The sequence below is a fragment of the Tiliqua scincoides genome, chromosome 4 (assembly GCF_035046505.1).
Source record: "Tiliqua scincoides isolate rTilSci1 chromosome 4, rTilSci1.hap2, whole genome shotgun sequence".
NCBI lineage: Eukaryota > Metazoa > Chordata > Lepidosauria > Squamata > Scincidae > Tiliqua > Tiliqua scincoides.
The window spans coordinates 188,977,305-188,998,624 of record NC_089824.1 but is presented as its reverse complement, the minus strand read 5'-3'; the positions used below and the strand labels follow the sequence as shown (position 1 = coordinate 188,998,624).

Genomic DNA, 21,320 nt, shown 5'->3' with positions numbered 1-21,320 from the left:
AGTTGTACTTCTGATGTCATCTCTGTCCTTTGCTGTCATCAGGCACTCCTTCCTGAAGTAGGAAATGGGAAAGAAGTAGGAAATTGCCCAGTCATTCTCATTAGCAATGGGCCTTCTGTTGGACCATGAGCTTCTGACAGTTGAGTGAGACATTTGCTAGGACTCAATTTGCACATTTTTACTGACCAGCATTTGGTACTGATACAAATGCTGATACATGATTTAGCACAGTGGTTCCCAAACTGGTGGGTCGAAACCTGCTTTTAGGTGGGTCACCAAAGGGTGATGGAAAGATCAGATAACTAATTGCTTAAAGCCCTGAGGCTATTCAAAATCAGATACTGTAGCTGCTAATTATCCTGCAAAGAGCAGTTCCTGCAGTGTGCAAAATAGCTGCTAACTGCCCTGCAAGGAGCTGTGATCCTGCAGTTTGCAAGCTTGTGTAAATATAGAGAGATAAATGTTTCTTTTTTCACCACTTTTTTCTGGTTATTATTACTTATAAATAAATAATTTTTTCCCCTCAATCTCCTTCTTTTAAAGCAGGAGTGGACAAACATTTTGGCAGGAGGGTCACATCATCTCTCTGACAGTGTGGTGGGGGCCAAGGAAAAAATAATTTAATTTACGAATTTGAATATATATAAATTTACATAAATGAATTCATTAGAGGTGGAACATTCATGAATGAATGAATTTTACTCACTATAATGAATGTTATAATACACATGAGAACTATAATACAGATTTGTAGAACCACATCAGAACTATGAACTGTTTGCCACACACCTCTTGCATAGTGAAAACATACAGAACAAGCCAGAAACACATGGAGATAGAAGTTGTTCAGCAGCAATGGGGAGTTAAAATAACACCCAGGGAAAAGCAGATAACACATGGAGACATAAAAGGCCTTGCTCTAACTCGGCCTGCAGCTCACATCTGGTGGCAATCTCAGGCCAACACAGCTACAACAGTCTCTGATAGGCCAGAGGCTGATTGGAGACTGGGGGCTCTCTGTAGGCCAGATTGGGGGACCCTGATGGCCGCAAATGGCCCCAAGGCCTGCGTTTACCCACCTGTTTTAAAGTCTGGTAAACCTAAGTGGGTCCCCAGAGAGTGTCATTTTTTTAAAATGGGTCCCGGTGCTAAAAAGTTTGGGAACCACTGATTTAACATACCATTTTTAGCACATTATTCTGAATGCTGTATTCAGCATACTCTTTGAAAGAAAATTTTCAACATTCACTGTAGACTGAAGGGAATGTTACCTGCTTTCCAAACAAATGCTACCATAATTCAAAACATAAGCTACAAAACACACCTGGTTTGCCTTTTGCCATTAAGAAGCTGTTGTGCAACTGAGGCACATTTTTCCGCATCCTGAGTAACTAAACGGAGGTGTCGCAGTAAATCATTGTCTGGAAATTTCCTCATTTCAGATTCTTCAATTAAAGCTCTGAAACTCATGAGACCTTTAGGAGAACAACAATTTTATTGTAATATAGTGGATTACTTTCAGTCTGCCTTTTATTACAAATTGTTATGCATATTTACTTGGAATAAGTCCCAGTAAACATGGCAGAACTTCGAATTAAATATTCTTGGGATTGAATGGCTAGTTACATAATATTTAAAGCACAAGACACATGGTAAGATACATACTTTTTTTATTATTAACTTTTGCTTCCAAAGCTTCGTTGACATTAGAAGCCCATTCATTGTAGGATTCTGCCCGTAACTTAAGTGCATTCATCATTGGATAAAGTTCGTCTAGTGTATATCGGTATCTGAAAGCAGCACAGAATTCATACAACTTACTTATATACCTGACTTGCAGTTTCTAAGCAATATACAAGATTGCATATACTCAATGGCAGACAAATGCTGTGAACTGTTAGTTTCAAAGAAAGGAGCCCAGGCAAGTTAATGACAAAATTGCTATAATCCTATGGCATCAGACTATATGAATGCACACAACCACATTTTTTAAAAGTCACAGAGAACCTACATTGGCCAAAGAAAGCGACAGTGAGAAAATGTATTCTGGTAGTTGTTCTCAGTTTTTCAGTTGTGATATTATGATGGAAGAAATCCTGAGAAGCAGTCGTGAAATTGCTATGGGTATATAGGCTATAATTTTTTGTTTTTATTGAATGTTTCGTCTTTTACATCATGACAAGCAAAGCAACATATGAACTAAACTCAAAGACAGAACTGTCTACTGTCCAAGAAAGATGACTAATGTGTCAAAACAGACTACAAAGGAAAGTATATTCAGAAAGCTGTTTTATGATGCGATGACCGTCCAAATGAATATATACACTACAACTCTTAGAAGCCTATGCTTGGAAGTCACCAAACATCACTTTTCCAGCCTAATTGTGATCTTCCAACACAATTCCTTTAAATTAATCTATCCTCTGCCAAAAATTGGACAAGTGGCCAGGCTAATGAGTACACTGCTTCCCTCTCCCTTGCTCCTCAATGAAAGCTGAACCTTTAGAGAAGTATTCTCTAACCATCCCTGAAGGGGTTAGACAGACCCCACAACTCCCCCACCCCATTACATCTCTGATCTATTATTTAAAAAAAAAAATTTTTTTATTCAAGTTACTGGGTAAAAGAAGCTTCTAAATACAATCTGTAGAACACTTTTTCATTAGATCACTTATCTGATTCAAATTTTAAAGAACCAAACAGCAGAAAAAGCTTACCCCATTTTATATTTATAAGTGGGACACGTACAGAGGTCCTCTACATGATAGAGGCATACCAGCAAGTCAGGGTTACATGAGCAGCAGACGGCAGACATGTAGCAGGTGGTTTTACACTTTACGCACTGTCGTTCGTCATCAGGCAACATTTCAAAATTCATTCTCTCTGAATTAATAACTCCCTGTCATAAAATATAAATAGTGTAAATAGCCACTTCAAACAGCCACTTTACCCCAGTAAAACAACTGTATGTACATATACTGTGCATAGACAAGTATTTATAAGGTGCCACCCAGAGAAAGTCAAGCTTGCTCAAGAGAAATGAATGTACAGGTATTTTAAGCACTGAACTGTACTCTTATGAGTCAATTGCTCCTAAAACAAAAATAAGATTATTATAAAAATGGCTAATCATTTCAAGGGTATAGACATGGGTTTCTTCAACAGGTTGCTTTAAAATTCCACTGCTTTATCATTTAATTTCATGGAACATACCAGCTTACACACAGCCTCCCGTAAAGCTTTTTCATCTTCAATCATAATTGCCATGTCTTTCTCAACAGTCGAAGCTACCACCACATCAAGAGTCTCTGCTTTGGCAGCCATTCTGCATATCATCTCATCATGGGAAAACACACAATAGCGGTTCAATAAGCGATAATGTTCCACACACTGGCGACCCAATGGTAACTAAAAATAACAAGCATGAAATTTTTCTTAGAACACTAAAAGGGAGACACTGCATAGTTACAGGTTCTTACAAATGATTTTCTGGGAGAAAAAAATTTAAGTGATTGCAGTACAGTCAGAAAAAATATATGAAAAAGCCAACCATAGCCCATACTAGGATCCACTACAAATAGTAGAACACATTTATTACAGAAAGGTATTCAACTATTAGTATTAGTATTATGCAGTGCTACATGAAGATTTGAAGCAGCACACACTATCATTCTAACCAGAAACTCTGAAGGGCATTTCCATGTGTGCAAAGTCTTCAACCATTCATTCTTCAATAAGGATATCTATGTGCATAACAGAGCCCTCCTACAGAGCTTCGGATCAGGAATACTGTTTTATAACAATTTGTTCTATAAATAATTTTTCTTTCAGAACATCATTGTTTTCATACAATATATACAATAAATAAAGTTTTTAAAGGGTGGGAGAATAAGGAAGAAAGCATTCAAGATAGTTGAAATCTGAGTTCATATTCTGAAATGAACTTCATGACAATAGTTAGCGTGCAATCTTGATTGCAACTGACAAAGCACATTACATACATTTTTTTGAAAATCCCAGACTTGGCTGTCTTTGAAAATGACAGACTAAGGGCCAAATCCTATCCAATTTTCCAGTGTCAGTGCAGCTGTGCCAATGGGGTATGCACTGCATCCTGTGGTGGGGAGGCAATCACAGAGGCCTCCTCAAGGTATGGGAACATTTGTTGCCTTACCTCGGGGCTTGTATTGCAGTTGCACCAGTACTGGAAAGTTGGATAGGACTGGGCCCTTAGCTGTCACACCACAGTATTTTTCTTAATAATCAAAAAAATCCTTAAAAACAAAGGAAGTCTCACATAGTAAAAGCTGCTACATTATGTTGTTCAACAACAACAACAAAAATCAATGTCATGACCTAAAACATACCCAGTCAACAGTACAGAAATTAACTGCTTCAGCAAAGTTGAAACCTTGATTAAATCCACTGTGATAGGCTCTTGGAAATGTAATCACAAATTCACCAGCACATTGATTAGTCCGGTAAATCTAGGACAAAGCAATGATATAAATTAAAAATCCTTAGCCTTTACTATTAAGAACACAAGAACCACCTGCTAGGTCAAATCCAGGTCTAGCTCAGCACCCTATTTCCAGCTCTGGGTTTCACAAATATCTAGAAGCTAAGGAGCAGGACATGAAATTAATTGCCTTCCCCTGTTCTTTATTCCAAACATCTGGTCTTCAAAAGTATACTATTTCTGCACATTTAGTTACTACATCTAATAGGCAATGACTGACCTATCAACTGTGAATTTGTCCAATTCTCTCCCCACCCTTTTGTAAGGGTTTAAGCTAGTGGCAATTGGTACTTTTGAGCTATTTTGAAAGGCTTGCTGATCCAGACAACTGATCAGCCCTCAAACAAGATGAGCTCTCTCTTCACCCATGGTGGCAAGCACAGTGGGCAGTTTGTTCATACCACGGTAGGGACATAGACTTATATGCATGCAGCAACCTATCTGCCAGGATGTCATAATTATAATCATAATCCCTAATCCACCTTTCTGATAGTCAGAGAGATCACCAGAGAGGGCAGATTAGGATCTAATGCTGAAACCAATTCAGATCATTTCAATGATGTGAAGCCTTCTCAGGAACGTCTCCCACCAAGTGATATGTGGGTGTAAGGCTAGAGGCTAAATTCAATACTTTATCTTCTTAGTTTCCTTTAAGCAAAACCAGATAACCTCCTATATCACATGCTGCCCAAAGGCAGGCACCAGATGTCTTTACATTAAGGCCCCCCATAAAATCTGGAGACAGTTCTGGGAATAATGCATTGACCATTTAAACTTGTGCTCTTCCACTGAGCTATGAGTAGAGCAACACATGTTTTGCATGCAGAAAATCCCAGGTTCAAACACTAGAGTCTCCAAGTAAGGTTCGGAAAGATCCATCTGAAATCCTGTGGAGCTGCTGCCAGTCTGTGTAGATAATGCTGAAAGACCAATGGTCTGACTCAGTATAAGGCAGTTTCCTATGTATATACTTCAGAAAATGATGCTGCAGGAATCCAAGTAATTGTTGATTTTCACCTTAAGAGGAGTTAGGGTGCAATCCTAACCCACTTTCCAGCATCGACATAAGGGCAATGCAGCTTCTAGATAAGGAAATAAACATTCCCTTACTTTGAGGAGGCTTCTGTGAGTGCCCCCCAACTGCAGAATGCAGCACACGTCACATTGGCACAGCTATGCCAGTGCTGGAAAGTGGGTTAGGATTTGGGCCTTATAGAGACCCAACTCTATGAAGTTTAGGGTTTCAATGGCCAAATCAACTTTACCATCTAGTAGAGCATTTCTCAATCTTTAAGGGAGCTTTATTCCCTCAGTAAGGGTTTTCAGGGGCTTTATTTCCTCAGTAAGGGTTTGCAGGGGCTTTGCACCCGCTTTTACTGAACATTCCAAGCCTTGCTGAGCCCAGCAGAAGACTGTGTAGGGCTCCCCACACCTCCTGCAGCCTCCAGCAGCGCTTCCTAGTTACAAGTATGTGGAAAGCACTCTCCCTCATCCTGGGGATCACGTCACTGCCTCTCCCCTTCCACCACCCCTTAAAGGGAGGGGAGAAGCATTACAGGAACTGGTAGGTCACAACCCACCAGTTTGAGAACCACTGACCTTGTTGATGTGTCAAGCTGTTTAGGTTTGGAAATTTCAGGCAAAGATTTAAAATTAAACTTCTAGGGTACTTCTGTGGGAAAACAAATGGGCTAAACATTCAGCCACTACTTATTCACAATACTTCTGAAAAATCCAAAAACAACCAATTAAGTTTGGGGAATGCAGTCCAAACAACAAGGCTCCCAAGTGCCATAAACATATTTTACTGGTCAGGGGGACTGCAACTCTACCATAAACCGTATCAAAATGATAGGAAATAATGCAAGAAAAAGCTATTTTTAACCTCAAAACAGGAAACACAATTCTGCATATTCATTTTATTTTTCCAGATGAAACCTGAGACACATTTAGGGCTCAAACTATGGACCACATGAAGGTCCTGACAGATTGTCTGACATAGATTACAGAAATCAAATTACAGTCTGACCTCAGTATGCATGAGAGGTCCGTTCCTGGACCTCCCTACAGATACTGAAACCCGAAGATAATGGAATCTGTGAGTGAAGGGCCATCAGAGGACCTCCGGACATGACTGCCTTCCAGTCACATCCGCAAGGTCAGTTGAGACCCTCCAGCATGGATCCGCATGTACTCATGCTGAATCAAATCTGTGGATGTCGAACCTGCAGAAAAGAGGTCCCACCTGTAAAGCCAATTGTTATTAGCTATCTTTTCACCATGTGAATGCTTTAATATGGATTTCTTTTTTACCTTTTTTAATTACCTCAATCTGTGTGAATTCCTTTAGATCAGGGGTGCCCAAACCCCGGCCCTGGGGCCACTTGCGGCCCTCGAGGCCTCTCAACGCAGCCCTCAGGAAGTCCCCAGTCTCTCGTCCTCCGGAGATTTGTTGGTGCCTGCACTGGCCCGACACAACTTCTCTCAGTGTGAGGGCAACTGTTTGACCTCTCGCGTGAGCTGTGGAATGAGGGCTCCCTCCACTGCTTGCTGTTTCATGTCTGTGATGCAGTAGCAGCAGCAAAGGAAAGGCCAGTCTTGCTTTGTGCAGGGCCTTTTATAGGCCTTGAGCTATTGCAAGACATTCATTCATTCATATAAGCTCATCTTTAATATACTCATTTATGTAAACTTATGTAAATTTATTCAAATTTTAAATGTAAATTAAATCTTTTTTTCCCTGGCCCCTGACACAGCGTCAGAGAGATGATGTGGCCCTCCTGCCAAAAACTTTGGGCATCCCTGCTTTAGATTGATACTCCCCCAACCTAGTTTTTCCCATTTTGGGGCCCAATCCTATTCAACTTTCCAGCACTGATGCAGCCCTAAGGTAAGGGAACAAACATCCCTTTACCTTTGGGAGGCCTCCATGAATGCTTCCTCACTATAGGATGTGGTGCACACCCCACTGGCATAGCTGCAGCAATGCTGGAAAGTTGGGTAGGATTGGCTGTTTTATTAGCGTATTGTTTATATTTTTAGAAGATCTATAACATTTAAAATGCTGTCAATGAAATGAAAGGAATGGTTTAAAGTGTGAACCTTGCACTAGAAGGGGATGGGATGGGAAAACACAAAAGCTTGATGACATACAGGCACACCATGAGACATCAGTGTATTGGGATTCATAATCGTAACCAGCTGATGTAAAAGGTCTGGCTGAGATTCAAAAAGCTCAGGAGCCAGTTTCTTCATCACTTCTTCTAATTGCTCAGCTGCATATCCTGGAGCTCCATACCATGTTTTAGGCTCCCCCCTGCAAACAGATGTTATAAACAAAGCAGATTGTATGTCATCATTTGTATGTTCACTACTTAAGTTCTTTAAGTTCACTATTACATGGCATAAGTGAGATAGTAGGTGTGTAAAAATGCCAAGAACACACACACACACAGAAGAAGCTATCTTTATATGGTAGCACAAAGTATCTATATGTTTGGTTCATGATAAACTCACCAGTGCAGATAATTAATGGAATAGCTCCAGTGATCTTCAATATGCCAGCAAAATGAAGAAAAGCACATCCCTACATACAGCCAGGGCAACTTCATTCCACATATATCTGCAGTGATATGAGCAAGAACAGATTGCTCCATCACAGGCATATTGTTCAAATTCCATCCACTATCAAGGTACTCCTAAGAGAAAAGCAAAATGTGGAATCAACAGATCTAAAATAAACCAAGTGGAAAAAGCAACGATTTTCTAGTTAATAACGTGTTTTACTATTATATAAGAACTGGCAACATATTATCTGTACCCTCCACCAAGTCTAAGTATTATGTTATCAAACACACACTTTGTTTTCAACAAAACACAGATTTTTTGTTACCTATTCTTGTACTTGCTTCTTAGATATAAATATTACATTACTGCATGTTCGGATAACCACAGAAATCCTAAGTAGATGCATCTCCGTTTTTCCCATCTTTGCCATAAGCATGACACTGTTGGATGAACTATTTATCAGTTGCATTGGAGAGGAAGGGCACAGGATGGGATGGGGAATGATACTACAGTTGCATGGGCCATATTCATATCTAATACCATAGCAATGTTCTTTCCTCACTCCTTCAAAAGATAGCAATCATTTAACTCACAAGTAATATTGAAAGGGGAAAGTGCAATTCGATTCAGGGAAGGAAGGAGGGCAGACAGAGAGAGACTTGGACAAGAAGATAAGGCCAGTCCTAGATGCACTCTTACTTTAATTCCATGAACTATCATATGTGCCTCTAAGCAATCTACGTTCATTCATATTAGCCAAGAATTAAATTGTTACCTCTTCCTCTGGTCTTAGTTTAATTTTCCCACCTCTCACAGGAAACCCACTGCCAAACTCCTTTGAAGCAATATCAGCACCATATTCCACTGTCACATCCTCTTCAATTGTGCTAACAAGGCGCCAAAACTCTTTCTCAACTAGTTCTGTAGGAACCATCTGGGCATGAGACAGACAAAATATTATTCTTATCTTTGCCAGTGAGTAATTAAAAGAAAACCATGTTAAAATTTTGGGAATACAAAGGCGCTAAAACAGACTAATAAACAGTTTACAGAGAAAAAAATCTCTGTGCCACAGAGAAAGCTGACACCTCCCCTGCCTTCCACTGCCACCCCACAAAGGGCAAGCTGAACATACAGCAATTAATACAGGTCACAAAAAAATTAGGACCAAGAAGGGGAGCTGATAAGAAACTCCCAGACACAATGTGAAAAACTACAAAAATCTGAAACAGTCCTCCATCCCCTGGATCAACTGACTACCTGCCTAGGGATCCCTGCATGAACAAACACCATCTCCAAATATTAGAAGGCGGGGTAGTGGCTTCAGGAATTCCAGGCCAGAAGATAGATTTTAATTTTCTATAAAGTCTTGATTCATAAGATTATAATTTATATATTGATTCCTAGGATTATAATTTAATCACAGTATCTAAGGGGCAACAGTAAGAGGCAGCCATATATTTAAGCATCACTGGTTATTTTAAATGATCTTTGTGGTAACTTTCTGTATTCTCCAAACATATGATAACTTAAAAGTTAAGAATTCAGAATTAAATATTTACATAATTACTCTTCAATGATACTTTGCAAACCCATATTGAGCCCTTTCAACAGTCTTAAATCAAAATGCTGGGAAGTTGCAAAATGCAAAAGGTTGCAAAGGTAAAGTTTCTCAGTTGGTAAATATACCAAGTACCAACAGGAAATAAGCTTTCTGGAACAAGCTAGAGGTTACAGCAGAAAGCAGAACTGTTTGGGGGTACGATGCAGTTTGAAAGTACAACATGGACAGATGAGAACCCTCCTCCTGTTCCAACTCCTCTTCCACAACCAGTTCCTCCCAGCTATTTGTCCTAGTAGAGGTTATTTCTCACATATGAAATGAAGCTACATTCTAACACCACCATCCTTCACAGAACCTGCAATGATCAATATTTCAACAAAGGTGTCTGCGCCAGGGTGCAGATCCATTCACTGGCCACACAGCACTCCTCATTTCCAGACGTGCAGTGATGACATCAACCATCATCGCCAGACTTCCAGGAACACTGAGCTCCAAGAAGCTCCGCTTCAGAGAACTTTTTTCCCTGAATATACATTTATAATAGCCCTGTAATGAAGTCCAACTGAAAATACTAACATACATGCACTGGCATATTGAAGTAATCTGACTTGAAGGCATCTGCCATTTCTCCAAATGTGCGAAGTGTGTAGTCTCGTGCTGCCTGTTCAAATCCAAATGCTTCTTGTGGTTTACTACACTCCTAGGCAATTACAAGATTGCAATGGTTAGGAGAGAACGGGGAAAAAATTGCACACCTTACTTTTCAAAACATGCAAGAGAAGTTGGCTTTACAAAGGTGGAACAACAGTGTTCCAATTTTACAATATGGCCTTACCATAGATTATAATATGTGTAATCATGCTTACCGATGGTGTCCATTGCTTACCAACATTCTGACTTGCAACAGACCATGTATATGATGGTTCCTCAGTAGCTGATGGTCTGCCAGCCTGGGACCCTCTCCTGAGCCCACCAAGAACACTCCAAAACCACCCCACCACCACTGCCCATGCACCTGAAAGGTTTCTCTCAATACTCCACTTGCTGACTGCTCTACTGCACATCTAGAAGTGCTGGTTGCCTGGGAACCTCCTCCATAGAGAGTGCTCTGAAACTGCCCCACCACTGCCACTGCCCTTGCACCTGAAAGGCTGCTCTCAACTTGAGGCAGCTCCAATGGCTGGAAAATCCCCCAGTAGGCATAGCACAGGGTCAGCTGATAGCAAGGCAGAATGCCGCCCATTCACTGGCCCTGTGTGATGCCTGCTGGGGTGATTTCTGGAGCAGGAAGCAAGCTGAGAATTGAGAGTAGCCTCTCAGGTGCATGGATTGCAGTGGCAGGGCAGTTTCAGAAGGCTCTCCATGTGCTTAGGAGAAGGCTCTGAGCACCTGTTCGATTAACAACACTGTCAGTTAATGATGGGCTTTGGGGAATGTATACCTGCCATTAACCAACACATACCTGAACTCAAGTGGAAAAAAGGATTAGAACTATAGATACTGCTGCAGCAGGCCCTGCTTTTAATACCCTCTCCAAAAGCCCCACAACCTTCTCCTCAAAAGACTATGAACTGTTGAAGGAATGCTTAGCAAATTCTGGGGTAGTAAGGCTGCCAGTGGCAGTTTTAACATAAAATCGTGATCACGGGGCTTAATTATTCACAGCTGATGGTTCTAACAGAATGTCTCAATGGATCACATAAATTGAAAAAACAGACTAAGGTTGAAATGGGTCAGGAAGAGAAGAGGAACATGGTGGCAGCAGGCAGAACATCTTTGAAAATGGGATGGGTGAAAGGTGATGCAGACAGTGGTCTTCAAGGTAGGGAAGAAATTTTTTTTTAAAGAAATAAAATTCTGTTTTATATACTGTCCTACATTTTTTCTGTTTGCAAGGCCGACAATAAAGAACAAATAGTGTATGTCCAAACACGTTTCTTTTTACCTGAGCTAAGCACTGGGGACACCTCCAGTCCCCCTTGGGAACATCATGAAGAGGTGGAATTAAGCAAAAGGTATGGTAACTGTCATCACAGCCATCACATAACAGCAGACGATCCTCATCATTACCGCTGCCACATAAGAGACATACATACAAATCCACCTATAAAAAGAAATTGATGAAACAGAAAAGAACATTGGCTCCATTATCACTCTTATTTTTATTGCACATTTCATAGTAAACAAACACTTGATCATGATAGAGATTGCATCAGAATGTCATGTCACATGACAGAATTAAGTTCAGGGTTTTAGATATAAACATATACTAACACTTCAATATCTCTAATGGTCCAGCTGTTCAGAGAGAGTAACATAAGAAAAAATGGAAGTGAAGAAAAGCTGGTAAGACACCAACAGTATTATCCTTCAAATAAAATAGAAACATTTATCCTGCCCTTCCATCAAAAAGCACAAAAATGTATAAGGGTTATCCCATTTTACTATCATGGCAGTAGTAGGCAGAAAAATACAGTCAAATATCCTCTACTCAGAGTCTAGAAGCATCAAGTAGAACCAACTTAATCCCATCTCTATAGAGTTTATGTTCAAAGATGAACCAACAGGATAACAGCTGTGGTAGATGCCATGTAGCCCAAAAAGCATTGAAGTGCCAGTTGAGGTGGTGACTCTAAAAAAAGGCTTAAGAAAGGCCACTTTGTCCCTTGAATCCAGAAGATAGGTACGAAAGTGAACAGAATCCAACGGGACATTTATGAACTGGATATACTGCAGAGATCCCAGAAAATACCTCTTCTTATTCACATACTGTCCTAGAGATTTGAGTAGGGCCAAGGTGAAGTCGAGATGTTTCAGGATATATTGATTCTTCTAGTATAAGTTAATTGACCAGATATGTAAAAATTACCTCAACATTGAAGGAATTCTGTGATTATGGCCATACACTTTACAAATATACTCAGTGCCATGAAGATGGCCCTAGAAAAGAGGCGCCTGAGGGGGGACATGATTGAGACATACAAAATTATACAGGGGATGGTCAGAGTGGATAGAGAGATGCTCTTTACACTCTCACTTAACACCAGAACCAGGGGAAATCCACTAAAATTGAGTGTTGGGAGAGTTAGGACAGACAAAAGAAAATATTTTTTACTCAGCATGTGGTTGGTCTGTGGAACTCCTTGCCACAGGATGCGGTGATGATATCTGGCCTGGACACCTTTAAAAGGGAATTGGACAAGTTTCTGGTGGAAAAATCCATTACGGGTTACAAGCCATGATGTGTATGTGCAACCTCCTGATTTTAGAAATGGGCTATGTCAGAATGCCAGATGCAAGGGAGGACACCTGGATGAGGTCTTTTGTTATCTGGTGTGCTCCCTGGGGAATTTGGTGGGCCGCTGTGAGATACAGGAAGATGGACTAGATGGGCCTATGTCCTGATCCAGTGGGGCTGTTCTTATGTTCTTATGCCAAAAGGAAGAAACCAGCACTAATATCATTCAACACAGATGGCTAAATGAAGATAGTTTTGGTGTTGCGGATAGGCTGCTGGCTATCAATATTATATGAAACTTCTTGGTCTTGATGAAGATGCTGATGTCTTGTAAATCATATGGGTTGTAGGCCACCAACACCTTTGGTACCATGAAGTACCTCAAGTAGAAATCTGGATGAGGCTGACAGAGGAGTTATCAGTTCATTATCACCTTTCTGGAGAAGGGTATCTACCTTGACTAGCAGAGGATGGATAGTTGGGCGACTAGGAGCACATCCAATAGGCAAAAGTAAGTGCGGCTCAGTCAATCCTGACAATAGTGAGCATCCTTGACCTGATGTGATAAGATACTTTTCACAACATGAAATCTGAGGAATTATTTTCCCACTACCTATACAATGAACTTCAAACACACTACTATTTTCAGCAGTCAGCATTTAGAATTGCACATATGAGTACTCACTGCATTAAAGCTTTTCTTAGAACGTCCCTTCGGTTTTTCTCTATCAGTTTCCCAAATGGGTTGTTTCTTCTCAACAGCTTCCCGTTTCACTATAACGTGAGATTCTTTATCTAATAAGTGAAACATAATTTAGACTTTATTACTCTTACAACATTTGTGACAAAATAAGAATGCTTTGAAAATGATTTAAATAGGGGTGTCACCCAACTTATGGTCCAATGCTATGGGTCATTTACTATGGTGGATCTATCAATCCACTGTCATAAATGGCCCTGCAATGACACAAATATCATGCCACATTTATGCACAACAGAGCAGCTGGCAGATATGGCCAGCAGGTCCACATGCATGCCAGACTTGCCCAGATGTTTTTCTTCAAATGCACTTACCATTGTCAGACTTTGCAGGGGTACTTCCCATTCTTCGTCTCAAGTTGTGAGTTTTGGTCTCTGTAGTCTCATCCAAATCGGTTTTAATGTTAGTAGCCTTAGGGGAAAAATTAAGTTTAATTTTGTTTTTATTTTAACCTTTTAATCAGTACGAAACTATCAGTCATATGGGCTGGTACTGCACAATAATAGACAGTCCCTCCTAAGTATTTACTGATTATTGGTTTGTAATCTAAATTTCTCTTCTAAGAATGAAGGCACTTCTGTATGCAATGGGAGGAGGATTTTGCTCATCAATCCTTAATTGTGCAACCCTGTTTAGGGTCCCATGATACGGAGCAAGAGGATTTTTGGTGGGATCAGAAGGGTGACGTCCAGCAGGCAAGTTTGCTTCCATGAACTTCTTTCTTCACATGTTCCCTCAAGCACATGCCTTCCTGTGCATTTTCATATCCGTTGCTTAAGGCCCCTTGATTTTGAGGGGTCTTAAGCATACCTAACTTACTTTGATTAGTATCTCAGGTGATCTCTGGTAAGATCATCTCTCAGCCTCAGTTTACTGTCCATAAGGTGGAAGTCAGAGTATTCTACTGAGCTCTTTTGCAGACAACTAGTAAAATACTGTGGGCCCTCACTATCCATGGGAATTGGTTCTGAGACCATGGATACCAAAAAACGCAAATGCTCAATTTCCTTAATAAAATGCATACAACAGTGCAGGGATGAGGATGTTTACCTGGAAGGAGGCTGGGGAGCCCTTGCGGTGGAGGTAGCCTGGCCTGGTATGGGGAAGCCCCAGTCCTGGGCACCCTGGAGGCATGGGCTGCTCACATGCTTCATGCTCAGCCAGGTGCAGTTATGCCAGTGATGCAAAGTTGCACCATACTGGTCAGTTGAAGGAAGGCTTCTCCAGAAGCTCTTGGCCTGCCTCATACCGTGACCCATGGATCAAAGTGATTACAGTCACAGCAAGGTATGCCTACACATACTTGGCACATTGAAAATTTTTTTTCAAATATTTTCAATCTGCAATTGGTTGAATCCACAGGTGCAGATGACATGGATACAGAAGGTCCACTGTATTTTTAAAGCACTATATAAACTAAACATACTATATACATTTTAATATTTAAAATGTGTAGCTTTACTCACTGGGAGGATGCAAGTGAGATAAGAATCTGCTTTCAAATCCTGGAACAAAACAGTGGCTAATACAGGAGGATATTTCCTTCCAAGTGAAAGGAGGGTGCAATCCCACAGACCACCTTTTTTAAAAATCTCTAAGGTTGTATTCTTATGCACCTAAGAGTAAGCCTCACTGAACTCAATGGGGCTTATTCCTGAGTAGATATGCATAGGATTATTCAAGTGGTTCCCAAACTTTTTCAACTGGTGGCTCCCTTGATCTACTGGGTCATTGACTGCAGCTCCCCATTAGGGCCTACAATCCTATACATTGTATAGTGCAGTGAGATTTTCATGATAATTCCACAGCTCCCCTGGTTGGTTTCTATAGCTCCCCAGGGAGCCACAGCTCACAGTTCAGGAACCACTGGAATAAACAATAAGAGTATATCTGCACTGGTCCAACAAGATGACTAAGTACATGCAGGCAATTCTTAAAATTAAAGGCAAAAACCTATAAGAAACTGTGAAAATATTTTTACTGCTTTAACTTCTGCCAAGATGAGGAATTCCTTGTTAAAGCACTTTGGCATTTTTGGATTATATTTTAAAGACTCAACATATGAAGAGGCAGTCCCACCTCTGCTCTCATGCGTTTTGCTCGACGTGCTGGTGGGCATGTTTCAGAAGGCTGAACAGACTGTCTTTGAGGAATATCATGGGGTTTATATTCCTTGTCCTTTGTATCACTTGCAAGATCTTGCTTCTGAAGACACTAAAAATGCAAGCAAAAGTTGAAAAATCTCTCCATATTTTTGTTAAGAAATCTCTCATACAAAATTTATGGATTAGATATAGACACTTGATCAGAAAGATGCTCACATAAGAGGAATTTCCTGTCCCTTTCTCCACAATGCAATCCCAAAACCTCTTGAAAACCTGCTCCTAAGGGTCAGAGGACATTTTGAAATGGTGGGTAGGATGTGATAAAGGGGTATTCCACCCAACTTTGGCTGATTCCCCCAATCACCCTGTAGTTCCCCCATGCCACATCCCACACTATTCTGGAAGGACACCCAATACTCAAAAGTAGCTTTGTGAGTGGACCAGACAGCAGCATAGAGAAAGTGGTGGACAGTCCGTGGAACTCCTTGCCACAGGATGTGGTGACGGCATCTGGCCTGGATGCCTTAAAAGGGGATTGGACAAGTTTCTGGAGGAAAAATCCATTACGGTGTACAAGCCATGATGTGTATGTGCAACCTCCTGATTTCAGAAATGGGCTATGTCAGAATGCCAGATGCAAGGGAGGACACGAGGATGCAGGTCTCTTGTTATCTGGTGTGCTCCCTGGGGCATTTGGTGGGCCGCTGTGAGATACAGGAAGATGGACCTATGGCCTGATCCAGTGGGGCTGTTCTTATGTTCTTATGACAAGTCCCTTACAGTGACCATCCTTCCACTTGAACTTTCTCTGAATTCAGTTCTATCTACAGAATTTATAGATGTGAATATAAACTCATGCATGTATTTTACTTCAGCTATACAGCATGCTGATTGGGTTGGCTAGTGGTATAATACGGTATATGGATGTTACTCAAGACTAACACTATTTTAATTTGTAACTCAAAATAATAGAAAGCCATCTGAAAATAAAGAAATGTGATTAATGTTTTATAAATGACATGCTCTATTCAGCATTTCAATAATAAATAGAGGGTGTAAATACTAATTATTCTGGATTCAGGTTATCTGGCAGTTTTCCAGCAAGAGGACAAACAACAGATATAAAAAAGAGATAATGTCCTTTTTCATCAAAGGTATTCTGAAAATGGCCTGTAAAATTATTCTTTATATCCTCCGCACTTCTGTGACTTGCTAAATTTAACTTTTCTGGGCAGTGGGAAATCTTGATTTGTTTGTGATATTACAAGGGGGTGATTCTACTACAATAAAAGATGCAGTTAAATTAGAGTGTTCATTACTTATAAGTGTGTTTCAATAAATGTGCTACAGATTATCCACAGCGCAAAGGGCTCATACTTGATATGTTAGGATGAAAAATGAACAAAATGCTCTACAAACAGTAAAGGAAATACACTCTGGATTCAGTTTATAAAAGTTAACAAATAATTTGATCACATTTAAATAGTACAGAGCCAGAAAACTACCAAATGAAATTATTTATATATTTTCACATTTTTATACCATCCTTCCTTCAAGGAGCTCAGGGCAGTGTACACAAATTACTAAACAGCAGAATCATGTTGCTTATTAGGCCATTTCTACCCGACGTTGCATATACGCAACAGGGATTTCTACCCGATGTTGCATATACACCTGTGGGCTAGGCAGAAATGGGTTAAGATAGAGAGATTATGCAGGTATGTAGTTCCTGAATAAATCGCTGTCTGATTACATATATTGCAAAAGATAAAACCATTTGTATCTTCAAATTTAAAATAACCAAATATTACGAAACTGGTAATAATATTTCCAATTTCTGATTATATATACCAAGTTCTAAAAAGAGAAGTATGAATTTTTATAAGGAATAAGAAGAAAAGGTACATACATGCCAGATTCAAATGCAATGCTAAACCTGTATTTAACAGAGTTTAGCGTTACTAATCTGAACCTCAGGCTCAAAGAAAACAAAGTCTGCTTCCCAGTTTAAAACAAACAGGAATTTGTCTTGCTTCCAAACCTGGAACAGTTTGTGACCAAGCCAAGACATCACAGTGTAGCAGGGTACAGAGTTAAAGGCCCCTCCACCCATGCCTTGATTTCAATCCAGTTTAGGGTTTCCTGTGCCTGCTATTTGCATCAACACAAAATGAACATTCAGGATCAAATAACATGACTGATGTCACATCTAGTTTGGTCCTAAATCAAAAGGCCTGACACGCTCTTTATAAATTGGGGATAGGGACCAGAAAACTTGGACTTACAACAAAAGACTTATAAAGAGGAAATTTTCTTCCATAAGAAAGAATGTAAATAGAACTTAATGGAGACATCCATGCCCTTCATTAAAGTGGTAAGTTTAAAGTGGAACTTAAAGTGGTAAGTTTTCTTCCATAAGAAAAAACAGAATTAGGTAAAAATAGGGATTGCAGAGATCGTCATTCAGTCCCGAATACACATAAATCAGTATGCTCCCCCAGCAAGGACAGCCCATGCCAGTGAAGTACCTGGGAGGGCCAAGGGGGACAAGTGCCCCAGGGCAGCACACCTGCAGGGGAGGTGCCTCCATCCACTGCCCCCTGCCCAATTCCCTTTTCAAAATTTAAGAAGCTGCCAGCACTGCTGACTTCTTTCACTTTTAAAAAAAGAGTTGCTCTATTTTCAGAGTGAAAGAAGCTGGAAGCACTTCCAGCTTCTTTCACTGAGAGAAAACAAAAAAAGGATGGCTGTTCAGAGCAGTGCGCAACAATTCCAAACGTGTCAGAAGTAATCACTGCAATGTCATCATATCATCACAATTACGTCCGGGTGAGGTGGGGGTAGTATGTGGATACCTGGCTCGCACAACAGCCAGGAACACTAGTAGCCAATACATGACAAACAATAGGGGGAGTAACCCCAAACCTCTGCCCATTTCACTTACCTCTCTTTTTCAGCATCCTTAGTCATCACCACCACTGCTTCCTGTAATAGCTGCAGAGGGAAGGCTGGGCTCCCAGCATTCCCTCCACCAGCCATTAGAAGAGGAGACAATGGTGGAGGCACTGGATACCTGGGGGGATGAGGAGGGCAAGTATCACCTTTCCCTCAACATCCAACACCACCACTGCCACCACTCCCTCTTCCTCCTCCAAAGGCCAGTGGAGGGAAAGGTGATACTTGCATTCCTGTCATGATTATTAGTGAAAGTGGCAGCAGTGGTGAGAAATAAGCAGCAGTGGTAAGGGAGAGAAATAAGCCCTCCCCACCCTTCTCTCAGTGTCTAGTACTAATATCACTGCCACCATCGCCTCTTCCTCCTGGCATCCTGCACTGCTGCTATCACCATGCAGCGACAAGATACAAGATGGATGCGCTATTGCTACGTTTGCTGAGCATCTTACTAGTAACTGATATTAGGAATTACAGCAATAGAATATAATTGGTAAAGGTTACTAAATTGGTAAAGGTTCTGCTGAGATCTGAAAACATGATCAAATGAGAATATCATGAATATACAATGACACAAGGCAGTAAATATGAAACACTTTTAGGCCTTCCTGCATATTAGTTACTTCATTAATATTTAAATTAAACAGAAGGGACAAGCACTATTCACAGAGAAATTTTCAAGAATTGTTCCTGGAACTTCATTGTCTGTGGTTAAATACTATGAATTCCATCTTAATTTGGCAGACAATAGGGCTTAAGTTATGGCAAGACCCTTCATTCGAAATGCATTTCCTCCAGGGGTCTGGTATTGGTTCCTCCTTCTTGGCCTTTGAAAAGTTTCTGAGGATTTTGCTATTGTTCAGATTCCATTAGAGGACTCAGGCCCCAATCCTATCCAATTTTCCAGTGCTGGCGCAGTTGTGCCAGTGGGGTGTGCACTGCATTCTGCAGTGGGGGGCAGTCACTGGAGCCTCCTCAAGGTATGGGAGCATGTGTTCCCTTACCACATGGCTGCATTGTGACTACACCGGAGCTGAAATTGGTTGTTCTCCTAGTTTATTGTTTTACTTTCCATGATCTGAAGCATAGCAGGGAAGAGGGACATACCAATTCTGCTATGAGCATATGAAGGTGGGAAAAAAATGCTAAAGACTTAAATAACGTAGTAAAAACATTAACAGTAATCACATTAGCAATTGGAAAAAGATAGATATTTTCATATCATAAGTTTGATTTATTATTTCGTCCAAATGCAACTAGACAGCATTTTAAATGCACTGCATTGCATATTCTTTTCAAAGCAGCAAATCTGGGCAATTTGTAGGCAACAGTTCTGAAAAAGCTAAGATCATTAGCTCTAACATTATCTTTAAATACGTAAGTTCACTTTTCCAAATGTTATATTTATTTTTTAGACATCTGTGGATGTTCTGAATCAGTGCATCTCAAGTCTGTAAAGGGCTGGATACGGGAAACAGGGTGAAATTAAATCCAGACAAGACAGATATTCTCCTGGTTAAGAGAACTGTTGATATGGCAATGATGTGTTAATCTGTTCCAGATGAGGTTGCATTCCCCTTGAAAGATCAGGCCCACAGTCTGGAAGTATCCCTGGACCCAGCTTTGCTCTTGGATACACAGGTGATGGTTGAGTGGATCCCAGAGGCAACAACTTGTGCCAAGATCCTATCTCCATTCCCTCTCCCATACTCTCTTCAGACTTATACCAGCAAAATAGCTGGCATAGATCTGAGGAGATCCACTGGTGAAAGCAGAGGCTTGCTCCCAGGTAAGAAAACAAAAGTTGAGGTGGCCTCCATGACTGTCTCCTGTCCTCAGGATGGCACAGATAAATGAGTACAGCTGCATGACACTAGGAAAGTTAATTGGCATTGAGCTTTTAGGGCACAATCCTAACCAACTTTCCAGCACCAAGGTAAGGGCAATGCAACTTCAAGGTAAGGGAACAAATATTGCCTTACCTTGAGGTGGCCTTTGTGACTGCACCCCAACTGCAGGATGCAGCACATGCCCCACTGGCACAGCTATGCCAGTGCTGGAAAATTGGTTGGGATTGCACCCTCAGTCACTTTTTGTTTAGATTACTGCTATGAACTCTGCATGCAGTAAGTAAGAACCAAAGCAGATATAACACAAGGGAACTGTGAACAGTTTCCCAGTTTAGTTTTGGTCACTTTAAGCGGATTGAGGGGGGTGCTTCAATTTTGATTACTGCAATGGAATGGAAGGCATTTAACCTTTCCCCACCTGTGTTTTCCCCATCTTCCACCTTTCCCTGCAGCTGCTATTAACCCTGATGGGAGAAGGATACAAGCAAACCAAATCCTAACTCAATTTCCAGCACTGACATAGCTGTGCCATGGGATGTGTGCTGCATCCTGCAATTGGGGGGCACTCACAGAGGCCTCCTCAAAGTAAGGGAAAGCTTGTTTTGTTACCTAGGAGCTGCTTTGCCCTTATGTCAGAGCTGGAAAGTGGGTTAGAATTGTAGCCTCAGTTTCCTGTATTTTATCTCTGGTAGGCCAAATAGCATCTTCTAGTGTGGTGGTAGTGATGAGGATTTAAAAACAAAGGGTTGCTATTTTTCTTAAATG

At 40.7% G+C, this 21,320-nt stretch overlaps 1 protein-coding gene across 3 annotated transcripts in view; it reads right to left on the bottom strand.

Moving 5' to 3' along the window:
- Window positions 1–21,320, bottom strand: part of KDM5B (lysine demethylase 5B) — a 59,551-nt gene that overhangs the window by 14,801 nt on the left and 23,430 nt on the right. For all 3 annotated transcript variants that reach the window (XM_066623110.1, XM_066623111.1, XM_066623112.1), the window contains 13 exons: window positions 15,728–15,862; window positions 13,963–14,059; window positions 13,574–13,683; window positions 11,596–11,754; window positions 10,231–10,350; window positions 8,862–9,020; window positions 8,036–8,217; window positions 7,673–7,835; window positions 4,368–4,487; window positions 3,214–3,408; window positions 2,718–2,899; window positions 1,666–1,790; window positions 1,325–1,475 (listed from right to left, as the gene is read on the bottom strand). In XM_066623110.1, coding sequence (XP_066479207.1) covers window positions 1,325–1,475; window positions 1,666–1,790; window positions 2,718–2,899; window positions 3,214–3,408; window positions 4,368–4,487; window positions 7,673–7,835; window positions 8,036–8,217; window positions 8,862–9,020; window positions 10,231–10,350; window positions 11,596–11,754; window positions 13,574–13,683; window positions 13,963–14,059; window positions 15,728–15,862 — 1,898 coding nt within the window. The remainder of the gene's footprint in view (window positions 1–1,324; window positions 1,476–1,665; window positions 1,791–2,717; window positions 2,900–3,213; window positions 3,409–4,367; window positions 4,488–7,672; window positions 7,836–8,035; window positions 8,218–8,861; window positions 9,021–10,230; window positions 10,351–11,595; window positions 11,755–13,573; window positions 13,684–13,962; window positions 14,060–15,727; window positions 15,863–21,320) is intronic.